We start from the raw sequence: 19,857 nt of genomic DNA on the forward strand, positions 1-19,857 counted from the left end.
GGCATGTAACCATTCACTCAACTCACAATACCATTCGTGTCACGATATGAGGTTCACGATACATATACATTTTAAAAGAAGAATTACAGTTTTTTTAATTTTATATAATTTATCTTCCCCCCCTGAGATTTTTCATTTAACTACATTGCAAAAGAAGTAGCATTACTTTTGACAGTGCAGAAACATAATTGCCGTCCTTGATGAGCATCAACGACCATCATCACCTGGGCACAGTCACAGACACACACACAGCTCCCCTCTACAGTCACAGACACACACAGCTCCCCTCTACAGTCACAGACACACACAGCTCCCCTCTACAGTCACAGACACACACAGCTCCCCTCTAGAGTCACAGACACACACAGCTCCCCTCTCCAGTCACAGACACACACAGCTCCCCTCTACAGTCACAGACACACACAGCTCCCCTCTACAGTCACAGACACACACAGCTCCCCTCTACAGTCACAGACACACACAGCTCCCCTCTACAGTCACAGACACACACAGCTCCCCTCTACAGTCACAGACACACACAGCTCCCCTCTACAGTCACAGACACACACAGCTCCCCTCTGCAGTCACAGACACACACAGCTCCCCTCTACAGTGCTCTACTACTGAAAGAGACTATCATTTCTCTCCAAAAGCACTTGAATATGATGGAATATGACTAAAGCTCACACACTAGCGCCACAATTTTATTTTTTTATTTTTTTGAAAATCGATTTTTTTATTTCAATGAATCGATTCATATCGTCGGGATTAATAGCCTACTGCCTAGGCTTGTGAGTGCATCTACCTCTAAGGGCAGTGATGATGCTAAATTTGTATTTCAATTTGTATTTAAGTATTGTATAGTGTTGTATACAATTGTATTGTATCGGTCCTTAAACTAAACTGCAATCTGAGACTTATTTTAAGGAATAAAACACAATTTCATGTATGGCATTTCCGTAGAGGGGGGAGTCGTATTGATATTAATTAAGGATCTGGATGCCCATCACATGAAAAATATGTATTAACCCATTTTAGGTGGGGGAAAATAGCCGATCTACAAGCTCATGAGCTTGTAGATCTGCTATTTTTGAAAAATCGGCTGCCCAAATACATTATATTTTTGGGGCTCCTTGACATGAAAATGTTTGAGAACGACTCACTGTGATGTGGACACTTTCTTGAATGTTTGCCTATCGTGAACATGCCCAGAACAGGGACGGTTATTCTCTTAAAATGTTGAGGTAAATGGAACAGCGCGCCCCGCTGTGTTCAGTCGGGTTACCCATCATGCCGCTCAGCCCGCGGTGCTGACAGGTAAACGCCTCACATTTGCGCCATCAATAATTCCAAGAGATGAATAATATAATGGGTTGAAATGTGCCCCACTTACCCTGCTAGATGCCGTGGTTTAGTATTCACCGTGATAGTTTGGTTTAGTATTCACCGTGATATAGTTTGGTTTAGTATTCACCGTGATAGTTTGGTTTAGTATTCACCGTGATATAGTTTGGTTTAGTATTCACCGTGATATAGTTTGGTTTAGTATTCACCGTGATATAGTTTGGTTTAGTATTCACCGTGATAGTTTGGTTTAGTATTCACCGTGATAGTTTGGTTTAGTATTCACCGTGATATAGTTTGGTTTAGTATTCACCGTGATAGTTTGGTTTAGTATTCACCGTGATAGTTTGGTTTAGTATTCACCGTGATAGTTTGGTTTAGTATTCACCGTGATAGTTTGGTTTAGTATTCACCGTGATAGTTTGGTTTAGTATTCACCGTGATAGTTTGGTTTAGTATTCACAGTGATAGTTTGGTTTAGTATTCACCGTGATATAGTTTGGTTTAGTATTCACCGTGATAGTTTGGTTTAGTATTCACCGTGATAGTTTGGTTTAGTATTCACCGTGATAGTTTGGTTTAGTATTCACCGTGATAGTTTGGTTTAGTATTCACCGTGATATAGTTTGGTTTAGTATTCACCGTGATAGTTTGGTTTAGTATTCACCGTGATAGTTTGGTTTAGTATTCACCGTGATAGTTTGGTTTAGTATTCACCGTGATAGTTTGGTTTAGTATTCACCCTGATAGTTTGGTTTAGTATTCACCGTGATAGTTTGGTTTAGTATTCACTGTGATAGTTTGGTTTAGTATTCACTGTGATAGTTTGGTTTAGTATTCACCGTGATAGTTTGGTTTAGTATTCACCGTGATAGTTTGGTTTAGTATTCACCGTGATAGTTTGGTTTAGTATTCACCGTGATAGTTTGGTTTAGTATTCACCGTGATAGTTTGGTTTAGTATTCACCGTGATAGTTTGGTTTAGTATTCACCGTGATAGTTTGGTTTAGTATTCACCGTGATAGTTTGGTTTAGTATTCACCGTGATATAGTTTGGTTTAGTATTCACCGTGATAGTTTGCCAGGAGCCAAAAGTTTGGTGGTGAAGTCGGGGTAGTTGGGGTTATGCAGTCACTTGCGCTGCCAGATTGAGCTTGGCCTAATAGTCGTGAGAGAGAGAGAGTCCGTGCTGTTCAATTTGGCAATGTTCAATTCACGAAGGCCAAGGTGGAGATTATTGTTTTTGTGTTGTTTCGGGTTCGTGTTGTCTGACTGAATCTCGCAAACTCAGACCTGAATATATATATACTGTATATTGGCCTCGGTTTGTCCAGTTTGTGCTCTGCCAAAGCATTGACTTTGTATGTAATCGCGCCACTCTTCCCATCCGAGTCTGAACTCACCTTAAGGGTCTAACATGTGCATGCTGCTAGTCACCTATACGTTGTTTTAGCAAATTGATCATCTCAAACACATCGTCGTGTAGTGTAAATCTACTGTGCACTGTCATTTGCTGCCGTTGGATTTAGCGCTGCAACTCTATTGCCTCGTAGTTGCAAAACAAAATCCCGGGTGAATCCCTTGGTTGTACACCAACATTATTGTGCTGAAGTGGTGTTTCTCTCATTCGTGCAGTTTATCAAGATTGCTACATCTGACTGTTCCACACAGCGTCATGTGTGACCAGATTTGACTGAGAGCCTGCCATCGCGCAAACTCCAGTCTTTCACCAGAGGAGAAAAATTAAACCTTTCTTTCTTTTTTTTAATCCAAAATGAGTTAATAGCACAGGCAGACTCTTCACATACAGTACTAGAGCATGTCTGAAATAAGTGTAAATGTAAATATGAAATACATGCTTAAACATGTAGCTTGATATCTGCCAAAATGCAAAATATCAAACTCCTCCAACATAATGTATGCACTATAGCCACACAAATTACATTACTATTTAAATCATGATAAAAAAACAAACAACAACCCAATAGAGAACACAGTGTTGTAGATTAATCTGAGATAATATAAAGGCCTTTTCAGGCAAGACCCCTGAAAGAACTTTGATGAAAAGGCTTATACATCAAGTAAAAGGCACAATAGTCCCGGCATGTAGAGAAATGCTAAATACACATAGGATAAGAATGGGCCCAGATTGAATTAGTGTCCAGTCTTCTGTCTTGTGGATTTCATTATAATCATACCGGTATGGCCTTCATTAGATTATCGGCAGGCATTTTTGGCGTTGGGTTGGGGATTTGGGATTGATCGGCCAATCCCTTAATGAAACGCGAGGGTTTTTGTGACCCCGCGTGTCAGTTGTTTAGCCCCGCCACGCGCCACGCGGAGCCGCCTGCTGCCCGTCTGTGTGTCCGAGAGGCTCTCAGACCGCACAGACAAAGCGTGGCGTCCTGACAGTGTGGGGCAACCCCCTGCCGCCCCCCCTCCGTCTCAATGACAGCTGTCAATTTGCTCTGGATGGATAGTGTGTGTGACATCGGGGGCATTAAAACCTGCACGCATCTCCATATTTCAGGGGGTTTTTTCACCACATAAAAGGATTGCTCACAATGTGTCGCATTTTGCATGTTTTTCGGCTATGTTTTTGAACATTCTTTGGGACGTGAAAGTGGTTCGGTTTTGTCTGTGGGGTTGATAAATATTTCACCAATTAAAAGGCTCTTTATTTCCGTTCCCTTAAAAGTAACTGTTTCATAAGGTTCCTGCTCCGACCGACAGTGAAGGAGAAGGAGGAAGAGGAGGGGGAGGAGGATGAGGGGGAGGGGGGGGGAGGAGGAGGAGTGGGAGGAGGAGGAGGAGGAGGGGCAGGGGGAGGAGGAGGAGGGCGGCGGCCCAACTCTTCTGACAGAACGGCTTGCCTCCATCTCTGTCGGTGTAGGAACGACATAGCGGCGTCTCGCCACCACTCAAACCCTCGCTTCGTTCGCCAGCGCGGCGTGCGGCAGGCGTCGGGCGCTCGATTAGTGACGGGCTGACTTTTGGGAGCAGTGCACTGTGGGTAACGCATGCTGTCAGCGGCGGAGCACAGGCAATATGTCACGGGACAGCAGGGAGAGAGAGAGAGAGACGGGGGCCCGGAACATCTGGACCCTCAACTTCCACTGACGAACAGAACACGCTGGCAGCTGTTCTACTCCAGGGCTGGGTGTTTCACTGATGGTGTTAACTGACCATACACACACACTCGCACACGCACACACACACACGCACACGCACACACACACGCACGCACGCACGCACACACACACACACACACACACACACACACACACACACAGTGACAATCCTCTTCCTGTCTTCTGTGCCCTAATTTGCACAGCTGTGTCCCCAACCCCCAACCCAAATCACTCTCTTTCACTCACTCACTCACTCACTCTCACACACACACACACGCACGCACACACACACACACACACACACACACACACACACGCACACACACACACAGCGGAGCCGATGAATTAAGAGAGCGTAAGCCATCACTCCAGTATGGTGATGTTGGCGCCGTGGCAGGCACTATAGGCCAGGAGCGGAGCGGTGTTGGGGATGGACTGAGGTGAGGGAGAGAGAGAGAGAGAGAGAGAGACGGAGGAGCGCCGTGCGCCGCGCCGCCATAAGCATGATGAGATGTGAACGCCGTGTCACCAAAGAGGAGCGGCTAAGTGCTGCGGGGAGTTGCAACGTCTCCCCGCTGGCGTGGGAGAGCAGCGAAAAGAAATACAGGGACGTACATAGACGGACGTAGGAGGAGAGGGTGAATACCCAGGCAGAGAGGAGACGCAGAGAGGAGACGACAGAGATAGATACCCCCCCACTTCCCTCTCTCCTGTCCCTCTCTTCGACAGTGTTAATGCCAGTGTGCATAAACACCAACTGCACTAATGGCGCTCTATTCCCCCCCGTCCCCCACAGAAAGGGTGCCTGGCGCGCCGGCACAGAGGTGTCTGACTCTCTGCTAGCATGATGCTAATGTGCAGGGGGGCACTGCTGCACTTCTATCAGTCCCTAGGGGGAAAAAATCCTCAATCTTTCTCTCTCTCACTCTCACACACACACACGCACGCGCGCGCACACACACACACACACACACAGATCTCCACTCTCATCAGTAAACAAATGGGTTACACTGTAGCGTATCACCTCTTCACACACAGAGCGCATGCTGTCCTCATCTGACTGCATGCCTGCAGCGTACAGGCAGGAACAAAATGAGGTGCACACATACGTGCATGTTTATTTTATATCCACAAAGTACTTTGTTATGCTGTATTTTTAATAATATCCACCCTCGTATGCTGAGTTCACAGCAGCAGCAGTACTATTTTGCTCTGAGGAGATATACTCTTGTCGAGTCTAACAGGTCCGTGAAGAGACATCGGGCTCCATTTTCGTCACCGCTAAACGCCTTATCCCTAAACTTATTTGCCTTTTTTTTTTACTATTTTGCTAAACATTTTCGAATAGTTAAAATGGCCAGTCTACGCGGCTGCACTAATAACTTTGGGGCAGGCCCGTGCCGCCCGTCTAGAGTTTAAATGGACAGGTATCAGTTAAGTACTAATAACATAGCAATACAGGTCTGTTAAGAATGTATAGTTGTCTCATAATGGAAACGTATCGATAGTGACCGGATCGATAAGCAGTGTTCCATCCATCCATCTTCCACCGCTGCATAGTCAGGTGACGGGTCGCGGGGGGGCAACAGCTCCAGACTTCCCTCTCCATAGCGACGTTATAGTAACTTAATTCTGGGGGATCCCGAGGCGTTCCCAGGACAGTTTTGTTGAAGCATACATATTATTATCAATAAAAATATAGAGTGCAAAAGAGAGACAGTGGAATTTAGGGAGCTGAGCATTTGAAACGTCACGTGTCAGAGTCATGGTGATAATGATAATACATATTGCCGTATGTTTTAGTTTGAATTTATTTTACCAGCTTTACTATCTTTACACCGAGTGGCGCGATATGAGCTTGTAGGTCTGCTACTTTTGAAAAATCGAACAACGACCGACTTAGGGCCGATTCATACTCCTATTTTAGAGCCGAATAAAAGTCAGTTCGGCGCTGTAGAGCCTACAATGTGATGTCATTTGAGGTTCAGGGGGGGGGGGGGGGGGGGCGGGTACCGTCCTAAAGTCGTCTCTTCGGTGCTACTGAAAATTTCTGAAGAGCCGAAAGTATGAATTGGCCCATAGAAACATAGCTTTTTCAGTAAACTGTCATTGTAGAAAATTCCCTATACTTTACATTTATTTTGCCCTTTGTGTGCAGGCTTTTCAGGCACCTTGCAATTCTCCAGGACCTGGCTCATATTTTAGTGCAGGCCCCTGTATGGGCACCCTCAGTTGTGTTCAGGACCCCAAGTTGTTTATACTGTGCCTCTTACAGTACATGCATACAGACAAACAGAAGCTACAGAATGTGTTCTTGAAGAAGTAGGTTACAATATAAATGTATTTGTAAAGATGTATGTTTGAAACATGACTTGCATATGTCTGTAATCCCTTTAGTATGTGGTTCAGTGTGCTAAAGTTACATTACTAGCCTGTTACCTACACTAGCCGGGCCTCTATTGTTCACACCCAACTGTATTAATTTCATATCCCACATCTTGTTTTTCTGTCACTATTTCAGATACCATTCACTCATAAGCAACCCTGTATGTCTGTACAATATCAACAACAACATAACATTCATAAACACCATCAAGAGTCATCATTGAGTCCAAGCTCCCTGACCAGAGCCCTGTGGTGGGCATATGCATCATACACCCCCTAAGCACATAGACAAGCTCGCTGCCTCTATTAAAGGCTACTATTTTTTTACAGTCATTTTCAAACGGACATTTTTAGATATCTGATCTCAGGTCAGAATGGGTTAATGGTCAGTGTTTAGTGAGCCCTATGTGAGTGGTGTGTACTGTGCGTCTCTCCATGTCCAGGTGGAGATAGTGACCCACACGGGGCCCCACCGCAGGCTGTGGATGGGCCCCCAGTTCCAGTTCAAGACCATCCACCCGTCGGGCCAGACCACGGTCATCTCCTCCTCGTCCTCCGTGCTGCAGTCCCAGGGCCCGCAAGACGTGCAGCAGCCCCTGCTGGACTTTGACACGGACGACCTGGACCTGCACAGTCTGAGGTGAGTCAGCACACTGTCTGTCTGTCTGTCTGTCAACACACTGACCACCATACCTAGACCTGCACAGTCTGAGGTGAGTCAGCACACTGTCTGTCTGTCTGTCTGTCAACACACTGACCACCATACCTAGACATGCACAGTCTGAGTTGAGCAACACACTGACCATCATACCTGTCTGTCTGTCACACACTGACCACCATACCTAGACCTGCACAGTCTGAGGTGAGCAGCACACTGTCTGTCTGTCAACACACTGACCATCATACCTGTCTGTCTGTCACACACTGACCGCCATACCTGTCTGTCACACACTGACCACCATACCTGTCTGTCAACACACTGACCACCATACCTAGACATGCACAGTCTGAGGTGAGCAGCACACTGTCTGTCTATCTGTCTGTCACACACTGACCACCATACCTAGACATGCACAGTCTGAGGTGAGTCAGCACACTGTCTGTCTGTCTGTCACACACTGACCACCATACCTAGACCTGCACAGTCTGAGGTGAGTCAGCACACTGTCTGTCTGCATGTCTAGGTATGGTGGTCAGTGTGTGACATGCAGACAGACAGTGTGCTGACTCACCTCAGACTGTGCAGTCTGAGGTGAGTCAGCACACAGTCTGTCTGTCACACACTGACCACCATACCTATCTGTCTGTCAACACACTGACCACCATACCTGTGCCTCTCAAACCTGTCTTCTTAATCATGGCAGTTTTCTAATATGTTTCTAATAGCAGTTGTTCTCAAACTATGTCATGGACCACAATAATTGTATTTAATCGGCTGCTGACCCCCAACTGAAAATATGTTTTTGTTTCCTAGCAAACATTTGAGTTAAAGATGTTCATGTGAAAGATTGTGTGTGTGTGTGTGTGTGTGTGTGTGTGTGTGTGTGTGTGTGTGTGTGTGTGTGTGTGTGTGTGTGTGTGTGTGTGTGCACATGCATTGTGCATGCTTATCTACAGTCAATTAACTCATGAAAGTCGTGTTATAGGGAGGGAAAGTTAAAAGCTAAGGTGACACAGATTAAGTGATGTGTGTGTGTGTGTGTGTGTGTGTGTGTGTGTGTGTGTGTGTGTGTGTGTAGGATCCAGCCAGTGCGCTCAGAGCCAGTGAGCATGCCTGGCTCATCGCGGTTGGTAGCTGACCGCAGAGGACATTCCAGCATCATAGATACGGGATCAGGTAGGACTGGACACACCACTGAGTCTGTTGTATGTGTTCTGTGATGACTCTGCTGTATCCTACCGTACTCTCTTGTACTGTACTCGCGAGCACTCTAATCCCAGAGTTACTTCGCCACGCACTCCGCCGCAGAAGTGCCCTGTTTGCATGAATGAAACTGTATGTAATCGCGCCTGTGTGTGTGTGTGTGTGTGTGGGGGGGGGGGGGGTGGCTTACAGACGTGCGTGTGCGTGTGTGTGTGTGAAATCCAAAGTACTCGGCAGTAGCGCCACAGCGATCGTTGTAATGTTAATATCGGCACGAACCAAGTAGTGACAATGTTGATGTAAGTAAGGGATTCGCTTTTGTCAGAGATATTTAAAAGACAGACATTTAGAAGGAATAAGCAAAAGCGCCTTCAATTCCTCTTCCTTGTTTCTGTTGTCCTGCGTGAGATCAGATGGCTGAGAGCTCTGACGACCTGTTCACATCTTTTGCCGCTTTTCATTGGCGACCAACTTGACAATTGTAATAATAGATATGTTCTGTAATGACTCTGTTGTATCCTATACCGTACTCTCTTGTACTGTATGTGTTCTGTAATGACTCTCCTACATGTATCCTACCGTACTCTCTTGTACCTGCACTCAAACTTCTTCTGCTCAATATCACTGCAGACACACACACACGCCACACACACACACACACACACACACACACACACACACACACACACCCACGCGCACTCACTGTACACTCACTTCATTCCAATGAATTGCAAGTTGTCTCCGTTACCATACGTACTTTTTACTACTCATACATACTCTTGCATGCACGCAAGCATGCACGCACACGCACGCACACACACGCGCACACACACACACACACACACACACACACACACACACACTAGTGTCCCCATCCTCCCGGAGACAGTCCAACTGAACTGGCACGTCTGCTCCTCCCATTGGATTACATTGATTTGTTTTCAAGTGATTTTGATAGCGTCCCTCTCCTCTCGACATGTCTCCTTTGATCCGGTTATGATGTCGGGCTAATCCAATCACCGCGAGATCAGAGGTATTCACCTTTTGAAATATGTCTCTACTCGGCAGAGATAATGCTGTTACTAAGCTCCTGTGAGTGTTTGTTTGTCTCGCCAGACTCGCTCGTGTGTGTGTGTGCGTGCGTGTGTGTGTGTGTGTGCGCGTGTGTGCGTGTGTCTGCACAAGTACGTATGTGTGTGCGTTCACTTGCACATGTACAGTATTTGTGAGTGTTTACAAAAGCGAAGGTGTTTGTGGGTTGTGTGTGTGTGTGTGGGGGGGGAGTGCATGTGTGTGTGTGTGTATAACAAGTGCGCGTCCCAGGGGTAGTTGTGCGAGCGTATGCGCGCGCGTGTGTGCGCAGCACCCATGCTGTGTGTATAGGTTAGCGGGTGCGCGGTAAGGTTAGCGGGTGGTATGTATTTGGCCCGCGCGACAACGTGGCTTGAACAAAACAACACTTAACGCGTGACATTTCATCCTGTGGCCTTTTGTGTGCGATGGACGGATGGCGGCGATAGGAGAGTCTTCAGTGATTATCTGCTGTCGTCTTGTGATGGAGACATGTCTCGCTCCTCCTCCTCCTCCTCGCCCTGCCGGCTCCGTGATGCTGCCACAGATAGAGCGTCGTGGCGCTCAGCGTAGACAGACACTGTACTGGTTCACAAATGTCCTCCTGTCACACACAAAGGAAAAAAAGACTTGTTCTTTTTGCATGTTCTTTTTTTTTTTGCCGTGTTTTTTGTCTTGAGTGCACTTTCTGGTAAAGCAGATCATACAGAAGTGTGTGTGTGTGTGTGTGTGTGTGTGTGTGTGTGTGTGTGTGTGTGCACGTGTTGTGCAAAGCCAGACATCTTAAACAGAGCTTCTCTCGTTCCCCCTCTCTCTCTCTCTCTCTCTCTCTCTCTCTCTCTCACACACACAGACACACACTCTGTCTCTCTCCAACCTCTTTCCTTGTGTGTGTTTTCTCCTTTTCCATCCCTCTTCTCTGTGTGTTCACTCCTTCGAGGGACAGAGCCAGGAGGAGGAAGGTGATGCTTATCTGTGTGTGTGTGTGTGTGTGTGTGTGTGTGTGTGTGTGTGTGTGTGTGTGTGTGTGCACGTGTGTAGGGTTCAGGGCTCTGTCTGCTGTGGCGCCTCTTCTTATCACACACACATCACTTTTGTCTTACCTTGTAAAGGACACATCCGTGCGCGCGCTCATGTGCGTGTGCACACACACACACACACACTCGTACATGTGTCTGCCTGTGTCACAGCGCCATCTCTCAATAGTCCCAGCTTCCCAGATGAAATGCATGCACGCCGTGGGACTCTGTGCCATCATGGTAATCATATTTCTACATCGCTGATGACTCAGCGGATGCAGACGTCTTAAAGCAGGGGGGGTTTTCAACTGATCTGTCAACCAGGGGCCCCACATGCACCACCCTGACTATGAGAATCAACCTCACATGGGCACCACTGCTGTTGTTGTGTCGGGATGTGATGTGGGTGCTTTTGTATAACACTTGCCTATTGTCTATACTGTACAATGTAAAGAGATAAGTCTTAAAAAAGACAAAAGTGCAGATTATTTATTAGGATACAGAGTAGGAACCAACGTTTCGGCAGATACAATTGCCTTCTTCAGGGTATTATTGCGAATGCAGTGAGCACTTACGTACTATGAGACCTAGCAGATCATGTCTGTCTGTCTGTCCGTGTGTCACGCTTTTGTGCCCATATATGGAGCTGCTTTGGGGACTCCTTATATGGTTATGGCTGAGTCATGGTGACATGAGTGTGATGGCGTGGTCCAACTTGTGCCCATATATGGAGCTGCTTTGGGGACTCCTTATATGGTTAAAAAAAACGTAACTTAAAAATAACTTAACTTAACTATGTACGAGCTGCCCGCGTTTGCCCGTCTTACTGGTATATACTGTACAATGTACAGTACCTCTGTCCCTCAGCCAATGGTCCGCGGACTACTATAGTGGTCCATGACATCATAGGCCTGCAGGTTGGTCGGTGGGAAACTGTTTTTAAATATATATAAAATTCCTTTCAAACGTATTAAAATTTGTTTAAGTAATACAGTATTTCAAAGGTCTATCAAATGCAAGAAAATATTTAAAAAAAATAGTTATAGCTAATAAAAAAAAGATTGGAATTAAATCATGACTTTTAAGGGTCAGTGCAGACTATACGTGGAACAAATGATATCAAGCCCAGGCAGTATTTAACTGAAATATTATACGAGCGTTCCAGAGCCGGTTATTATTTATTTATTTTCTGAGAACCACACTGTTCTCTTCCTATCCCACGGTTACCCTTATTCCATTATCTTACTTTATCCAACCTTTAAGCTGAGCTTAACTGATAGCTAGTACTGACCGTACTGCTAGACCATGATTTTATTTAATAACTAGAAACAAAATTTCAAGAAATTTTACTGGGTGCCTGAAGCTTGCCAAGTCTGTGCAGCATTTGAGCCACGGACCACCATTTGATGACATTTAGCCTTAATAAGGGTCCATTTGGTTACATGTGAGCCAGGTCTCCCCATTGACTTTCAATGGGGTATTTTGTCTTAGTTTATTGCGCATTACGTTGCCACCAACATTCTAATGCTAACATGCTATCATGCTAACATTTTAATGCTAACATGTTAATGCTAACATGTTAATGCTAACATGCTAATGCTAACATGCTAATGCTAACATGCTAATGCTAACATGCTAACATGCTAATCCTAACATGCTAATATGCTAACATGCTAATGCTAACATGCTAATGCTAAGATGTCTGAGCTGTAAGGTTCCATTTGGTTTCGTTCAGGGGGGCGGACCGGTTCCGGCGAGCCGCCCTGCTTCTGAAACGGTCGAGAAATGACAGAGTTACGTGTTTCCCCGATTTTCTCCATTGACTTTCAATGAGTGTGTGTGCACATGTGTGCATGTGCGTTCGTGTGTGCGCGGGTGTGAGAGGTGGTCAACTTGGTTTAAGTGCATGGAGCAAGTTTCAAGACTGTAGCATGTTGCAAACAAAAGTTATAGCTGTGTAAAGGCCAGCCAATAGGAATACAGAGGGGCGGGGCTTAAGCAATTAAGCCATTACAGCTTGTTCCTCTTGATGGTTTACGTCCATGTACCAAATTTTGAGGCTGTAGCATGTTGTAAACAATAGTTAGAGCTGTGTAAAGGCCAGCCAATAGGAAGACAGAGGGGCGGGGCTTAAGCAATTAAACATTTTCAGCGTGCTCCTATTGGTGGTCCAAGTCCATGGAGCAAGTTTCAAGACTGTAGCATGTTGCAAACAAAAGTTATAGCTGTGCAAAGGCCAGCCAATAGGAATACAGAGGGGCGGGGCTTAAGCAATTAAGCCATTACAGCTTGTTCCTCTTGATGGTCTACGTCCATGTACCAAAGTTTGAGGCTGTAGCATGTTGTAAACAATAGTTAGAGCTGTGTAAAGGCCAGCCAATAGGAAGACAGAGGGGCGGGGCTAAGCAATTAAACATTTACAGCGTGCTCCTATTGGTGGTCCAAGTCCATGGAGCAAGTTTCAAGACTGTAGCATGTTGCAAACAAAAGTTATAGCTGTTTAAAGGCCAGCCAATAGGAATACAGAGGGGCGGGGCTTAAGCTATTAAGCAATTACAGCTTGTTCCTCTTGATGGTCTACGTCCATGTACCAAAGTTTGAGGCTGTAGCATGTTGTAAACAATAGTTAGAGCTGTGTAAAGGCCAGCCAATAGGAAGACAGAGGGGCGGGGCTTAAGCAATTAAACATTTACAGCGTGCTCCTATTGGTGGTCCAAGTCCATGGAGCAAGTTTCAAGACTGTAGCATGTTGCAAACAAAAGTTATAGCTGTGTTAAGGCCAGCCAATAGGAAGAGAGGGTTTGTGTGTTGGTGTGTGTGTGTGTGTGTGTGTGTGTGTCCATTTGGTTTCTCTCAGGGGGGCGGGCCGGTTCCGGCGAGCCACCCCGCGTCTGAAACGGTTGAGAAATGACAGAGTTACGTGTTTCCCCAATTTTCTTCATTGACTTTCAATGTGTGTGTGTGTGTGCGTGCACATGTGTGCATGTGCGTGCGTGTGCGTTTGTGTGCGCGCGTGTGTGAAGGGTGAATCATTAACAATGTATCAATTTCAGCTGGGCTAGTCTATGCAAATGCCACCACTATTGAAAGTTAACCCATTCTGAACGGGAACCCCTTTTTTTTGTTATGCTGAATTTGTTCAGATATAAGGTCCGAACAAATTGCTCTAGCGCAAAAAGTAAAAGTCGAATGCGATTTTTGTTTTCGCCGTGAGTGACCCGAGACATTGAGGTACGCCGTGTGCGATCGTGGTATTGGTAGGATAAAAAATGTGGTTATAAGAGCGAGTTAAGAAATTGTGTTTGTGATGAAAAAAATGCTGACTCATTCAGGCAGTTAACATGGCGTTTCATGACACAATATGATGGTACACCTGTCGCTTTCAGGGCTGTAGTTCACGTACCATATGAATCTGGGCTGTGGTTGTGACATTGGGTGAAAGAGGACGTGTGTGGCTACAAAATTACCGAAACCCATGCGTGTAAAGTTAATATTTTGGCCGTGAGGACGATTTGTTCTGAGAATTTCGCTACAGTTTTGACACTGGCCGCTCACTCTGACCCGCTCTCTCTCTGGGCGTGCGACACTCTAAGTCGAGATTTTTGCTCAGACCACACACACTTTGAACTGCGATAGCGGGCAAACCGTGCAACGTATTCGAATTCCGTCTGAACCACAACAAAGACGATTGCCTCGTGTGCTGTTTGACGTTTAAATCGTGTTTCTACGTAACAGTATGCCAGAGCAATGTGGCTCCAAAGTAACGCGTCGTTTTCTGTTTTTACCCGCGTTTCCCCATTGACTTTGAATGGGGATTTTTCGCGTAGTTTATTGCGAATTACGTCGGCACGGTAACGCGAATCGGAAAGAAAAGCACAAGCACACCATTCCCGGCCGAGCCGCACGTTTTGATGTATATATTGCGGGGCTTTGGTAAACCGTGCGGCCGGCCATAGCGGTCAAAGTTTCGGAACATATACGATTATTATTATTAAGTATTGGTTTCGGATTTCAACCTGTGTTTCTGCCATTGCATGGCAGGCACCCAGAATAAGTATTGGTTTCGGATTTCAACCTGTGTTTCTGCCATTGCATGGCAGGCACCCAGAATAATGATAAGTTGACATGAAAGTGTTTGAGCACCACTGACACAGAAACATAGGTTTATTCAGAAAACGGATAACTTAGAAGATTTATTTTTTTAGAATCGGGGCTCAGGTCGAAATGGGTTAAGCACTATTTGTCAAGAATACAAACGTTATTGAGGACCCTTCAACATCTCCCCCTGGGACCCACGTCCGGTTCCCCATCACTGGATGGGAATAAGAGAGACGTTCTGCCTCATTAATGCTCTACCACCACCATGCCACAATAACATCCCACCTGCAACCTCACAGCGCGTCACAGGGTTTAGAGAACCATAGAACCATATAGGGTTTTTCAGAAAACTGTCAGTCTTTAGAAGACATTTTGTAGAATCGTCCTCAGGTCTTACAGTATACAGTACGTTAAGTATAGTGTTACAGACAGACAGAGGGTGTCCTCTGCAGTCTCCCTGAGCCTGCAGGGGACACCACACGGGACACCCCGCTGTCTCAGTGAGACTGCACTACTGTAGGGTGTCCCCTGCAGTCTCACTGCAGCCTGCAGGGTGTCCCCTGCAGTCTGCAGTGAGACTGTGGCTCCCTCCAGTCGCATCCAGTTAGCCTGCTGTGTGTCTGCTCTCCGTCTTATCTGCCCCTGCCCCGCTTATCTGCAGGTGATGTGACACTGTCTGCACCCCTCCCACCCCACACACACACACACACACACACACACGCTCTCTCACATACAGTATACAGAAGTTGTGTGTGAGTGTGAACCAATGACTTGCTTTACCGTAAATCTGTATACACTGATCAGTGACTGAGTGAGCGAGGGCATGCATGTGTGTGTGTGTGTAGACTTAGACTATAGTATACGCTAGTGTTATTTCATTGTGTGTCTTGGGGAGTCGATCACATGAAGGAAGAGAGACCAGACAGACAGATAAAAACAGAAAGTAGTGCTGTTTAATCATACTGTGTGTGTGTGTGTGCGTGCGCGACTGCGTGTGGGTGTGTGAGTGTGTGTGTGCGTGCGTGTGGGTGTGTGACTGTGTGTGTGTGTGTGCGTGCGTGCATACTGATGTAAATCTCAGAGCCTGCATGTTTTGTTTTGTCTGAGTGAAGAGAACACCCTCTGTTGAGGAACAGGAAACAACAAGTGTCTGTGGCGTCGGCCATCTTGGTTTGTTGTTGACATCGTGTCTGTCTTGTTTGTTCGTATGCTTCTTTGGCCCAATTTCTGTCTGTCTCTCTCTCTGTCTCTATCTCTCTCTCTCTCTCTCTCTCTCTCTCTCTCTCTCTCTCTCTCTCTCTCTCTCTCTCTCTCTCTCTCTCTCTCTCTCTCTCTCTCTATCAGCTTATCACTATCGTGATTTATGTCTCCTTCTGTTTGCCCCCCCCCCCCCCCCCCCTCTGTCTTAATTTCCCTCTCTCTCTCCCTGGGTTATCAGTGTTAGCTGGCGACAGAGCAGCAGTAGGATCTGTCTTATCATCACTGTGTGTGTGTGTGTGTGTGTGTGTGTGTGTGTGTGTGTGTGTGTGTGTGTGTGTGTGTGTGTGTGTGTGGCAGTATATGTGCATATATGAGTGTAAGTGTTTGTGTGTCTGTCTGTCCGTCCGTCTGTCCGTCCGTCCGTGCGTGCGTGCGTCCGTGCGTGCGTTCACAGTGCTCCCTTGTTCCAGTGATGCCCCCTAGGTGAGAAGGGGCTTTCCCTTCCTCATTGTGTCACTGGAGAGGTGAAGGGAGGAATGAATGGACGAACAGAGGAGAGGAGAGGTTATCTCCTCCACCATCATCTCTCCATCTCCTCCCTTCATACCTGAGTAGCCTTTAATAGACCCCTCTCTCTCTCTCTCTCTCTCTCTCTCTCTCTCTGCTCTCTCTCTCTCTCCAAATTCCACGCAAAACGGTACATCGGTACATCACATCTCTATAGACATGTGATCAAAATGGATCTGTTTGATATTCATAATCCATCCTATTTCTCTATGATTGACATCAAAAGTTTGCACAACTGGCCCGTTTGGAACAAAATGCCGCAAATCATTAACGCAATGTCGGATTGTAGGGGTGTGACAATCAATCAATGATTTAAAATCGATACAGTAAATATTTAGCAAAAAAAAAATGAATCTGTGTGAAATGTGGATAGTGCTTTTTAAGGGAAAATGTATGAATTTGGATATAAATAAGTAAACACAGTGATTCTTTCTCAAATACATAGACATTATATTTGAACACAGACAAACCTGTGCCTTGACATGAACACAGAATACACACATTTATCCATAGACCAAGTGTAGCCCTGCGATTGGAAAAGTAATTTAACCTCTATTTTTATTTTCTTCTTCTTAACATTGTTAAATTCAACACACAAGAACTTAGCATTGATACAACCACTTGCATTACAAAACGATACAACACGATACAAAGTCAACGTTGCTGTTTACATTGTGCTATACTTTGATTCTTGAAATTGAAAATGTCTACCCAGATTTTTTTTTCTTCTAATCTGCCTTTTATAGCTCGACCCAGGACTCAGGCCAATTAACTTATGTGAAACAATTTAGTCCTTCAGGTGTTATCCAAATATCACGGAAATCGGTACACATGATCAAGACTGATCTGTGTGATTCTTTTTTTTATAATTATTCTATCGTTGGTTGGCTAAGAATGACATCTTGGCGCCACCGGGAGGCACATTTTTGGGAGAAAATAAATGTCTTCTCTCTCCCTCTCCCCCCCAACTCCACCCCCCCCCCCCCCTCCCTCCCCCCCCCCTCCCTAGTATCATGTGCCCACAGTGACCCGGAGAGTCATAAAGAGCTCTGTGTTTTGTCTCTAGAACAGATACCTGGCCATCTGATCTCTTCCTTTAAGACAAATACCCTCATTTCTCTCCCACCTCTTCACTCCCTCCATTCTTTCTTTCTCTCACTTCTACCCCCAATCCTGTCTTTATTTCATCAATAGGCACCTTTGTCACCTCGGTGTATAGTACCCACCTCCACCCTTCGCTACACCACCTCCGTCAGTCCGTGTGCGCGTGTGTGTGCGCGTGTGTGTGTGTGTGTGCGCGTGCACGTGTGCGTGTGAGCGCGTGTGTGTGTGCGCGCATCAGGTGGCGCCGTGATGACAGCAGCTCCCTGGTCATCTCAGCTCTCCTGTCATCGGCTAGAGAGAGAGAGGGATAGAGAGACATTTAGTCTTAACCACATGAACCATAGCATTCCTATTCTTTGTCCAATGCTCAGCGAGAATAGCAGACTTGCGTTGAAAGTGAAAATAATAAATATACCCAATTATTATTATTATGTTTTAAGTGAAATATCCTTTTCATTGAATTGGTTTAGTTGAATGAACTGAATGAAAATGTATCGTAACTTTATTTTACAATGTAACTGAGTTCAATTGTTTTAGTTATATTGTAGTTTAGAGACTAAAGAAAATGATATTGTCCAATGCCAATCCAAATAGCTTAGCAACTGTTGCAGTTTCAAGCTTTGGTTATTTTGCATGGCTGTGTTGTTGAAACACATACACAGCTTAACGTCAAGAAAGTTACACGACTGACCCACCCAGGTGATGGCAATAATACTAATGACCGTAGTCTTACTGCGCTGTCGGGTGGTCGTTAAAAGTCGTTTTTTCTCTCCGTCATTCAATGAACGTATTTCTAGTTCATTTAAATAATGTCATGCAAACTTGTCCAGTGCATATAGCCAATACTGCAGGCCTGGTTGACTAGATTTAGAAGACATTTTGATGCTCTTGCTACTCAAATGATCGATTATTTATATGGAGAAATCCCGTCATTTAACATGCATCTCTACGGGGGGAGAAGTCTCTTTGCTGCTAACGGGCCTATTAGACAAGGACAGGGACTAAGGGACTTATAGCGAAGAGGGCTAATTAAGGTGAATAGAATTTGAATGGATTGACTTGAATTTAGATTAGTTCATTCAATTTAATTGAGTTGGGTTGGGTTGAATGTAGTTAATTTTAGTTTTTGGGAGGGAGGTGAGAATGAAGTATAGAGCAACATGCCATTGGAGAAAAAGAGATAGAGGTTTTTGTCATCTGCTCTCTCTCTCTCCCCCTCTCTATCTCTCTCTCTCTCTCTCTCTCTCTCATCCTCTCTAACTGTCTCTTTCTCTCTCCCTCCTTCCACATCCTGCCACTCCCTCCTTCTTTCTCCTCTCTCCATTCTTGTCTTTTCCTCTCTGAGATTTATCTGTTCACTCACTTTTAAGACTTCAGGGAAAGGTGTGTGTGTGTGTGTGTGTGTGTGTGTGTGTGTCTCTCTCTCTCTGTCTCTCTTTGGGGAGTGTGAGAATGGATTAGCCACATGTTAGGTTTCGTGTGTGTGTGTGTGTGTGTGCGTGTGTGTGTGTGTTTGCACGTGCGCGCGCGTGAGAGAGCGCGCGAGCATGTGTGACTGCCTGAGAGAGATCAGACTGTGACATGATTTGGTGTGTGCTGATCATTTTTTGGGGGGTTGTGTATTGTGCTTGTGCGTGTGAGCATGTGTACTTATCACACATCTGTCAAAGAAGATGGAAAACCCTCCAGCATTTCAATTGCGTGCGCGCGTGTGCGTGCGTGTGTGTGTGTGTGTGTGTGTGTGTGTGTGTGTGTGTGTGTGTGTGTGTGTGTGTGTGTGTGTGTGTGTGTGTGTGTGTGTGTGTGTGTGTGTGTGTGTGTGTGTGTGTGTGTGTGTGTGTGTGTGTGTGTGTGTGTGTGTGTGTGTGTGTGTGTGTGTGTGTGTGTGTGTGTGTGTGTGTGTGTGTGTGTGTGTGTGTGTGTGCGTGCACAGTGCCAGGGGGCAGTGAAGGCAGAACAGCTGCTCTTTCTAGTGACTGAACAGACACCAATGTGTGGGTCATCTGCCACGCGTCCACTCTGTCGCCTATCCACAGGAGGGAGGGAGGGAGAGAGAGAGAGTGCTTTCTCTCCT

General features: G+C 45.7%; 1 protein-coding gene across 1 annotated transcript in view; it reads left to right on the forward strand.

Moving 5' to 3' along the window:
* Window positions 1-8,697, forward strand: part of LOC308312130 (BCAS3 microtubule associated cell migration factor-like) — a gene marked incomplete at its 3' end in the record, with an annotated part of 43,166 nt that extends 34,469 nt beyond the window's left edge. The window contains exons 7-8 of the mRNA XM_080794522.1: window positions 7,304-7,500; window positions 8,600-8,697. Of these exons, the coding sequence (XP_080650648.1) occupies window positions 7,304-7,500; window positions 8,600-8,697 (295 nt within the window). The remainder of the gene's footprint in view (window positions 1-7,303; window positions 7,501-8,599) is intronic.
* Window positions 8,698-19,857: the final 11,160 nt, after the last annotated feature.

The sequence above is a fragment of the Protomyctophum bolini genome (assembly GCF_963924005.1).
Source record: "Protomyctophum bolini genome assembly, contig: SCAFFOLD_335, whole genome shotgun sequence".
In the NCBI taxonomy this organism is placed as follows: domain Eukaryota; kingdom Metazoa; phylum Chordata; class Actinopteri; order Myctophiformes; family Myctophidae; genus Protomyctophum; species Protomyctophum bolini.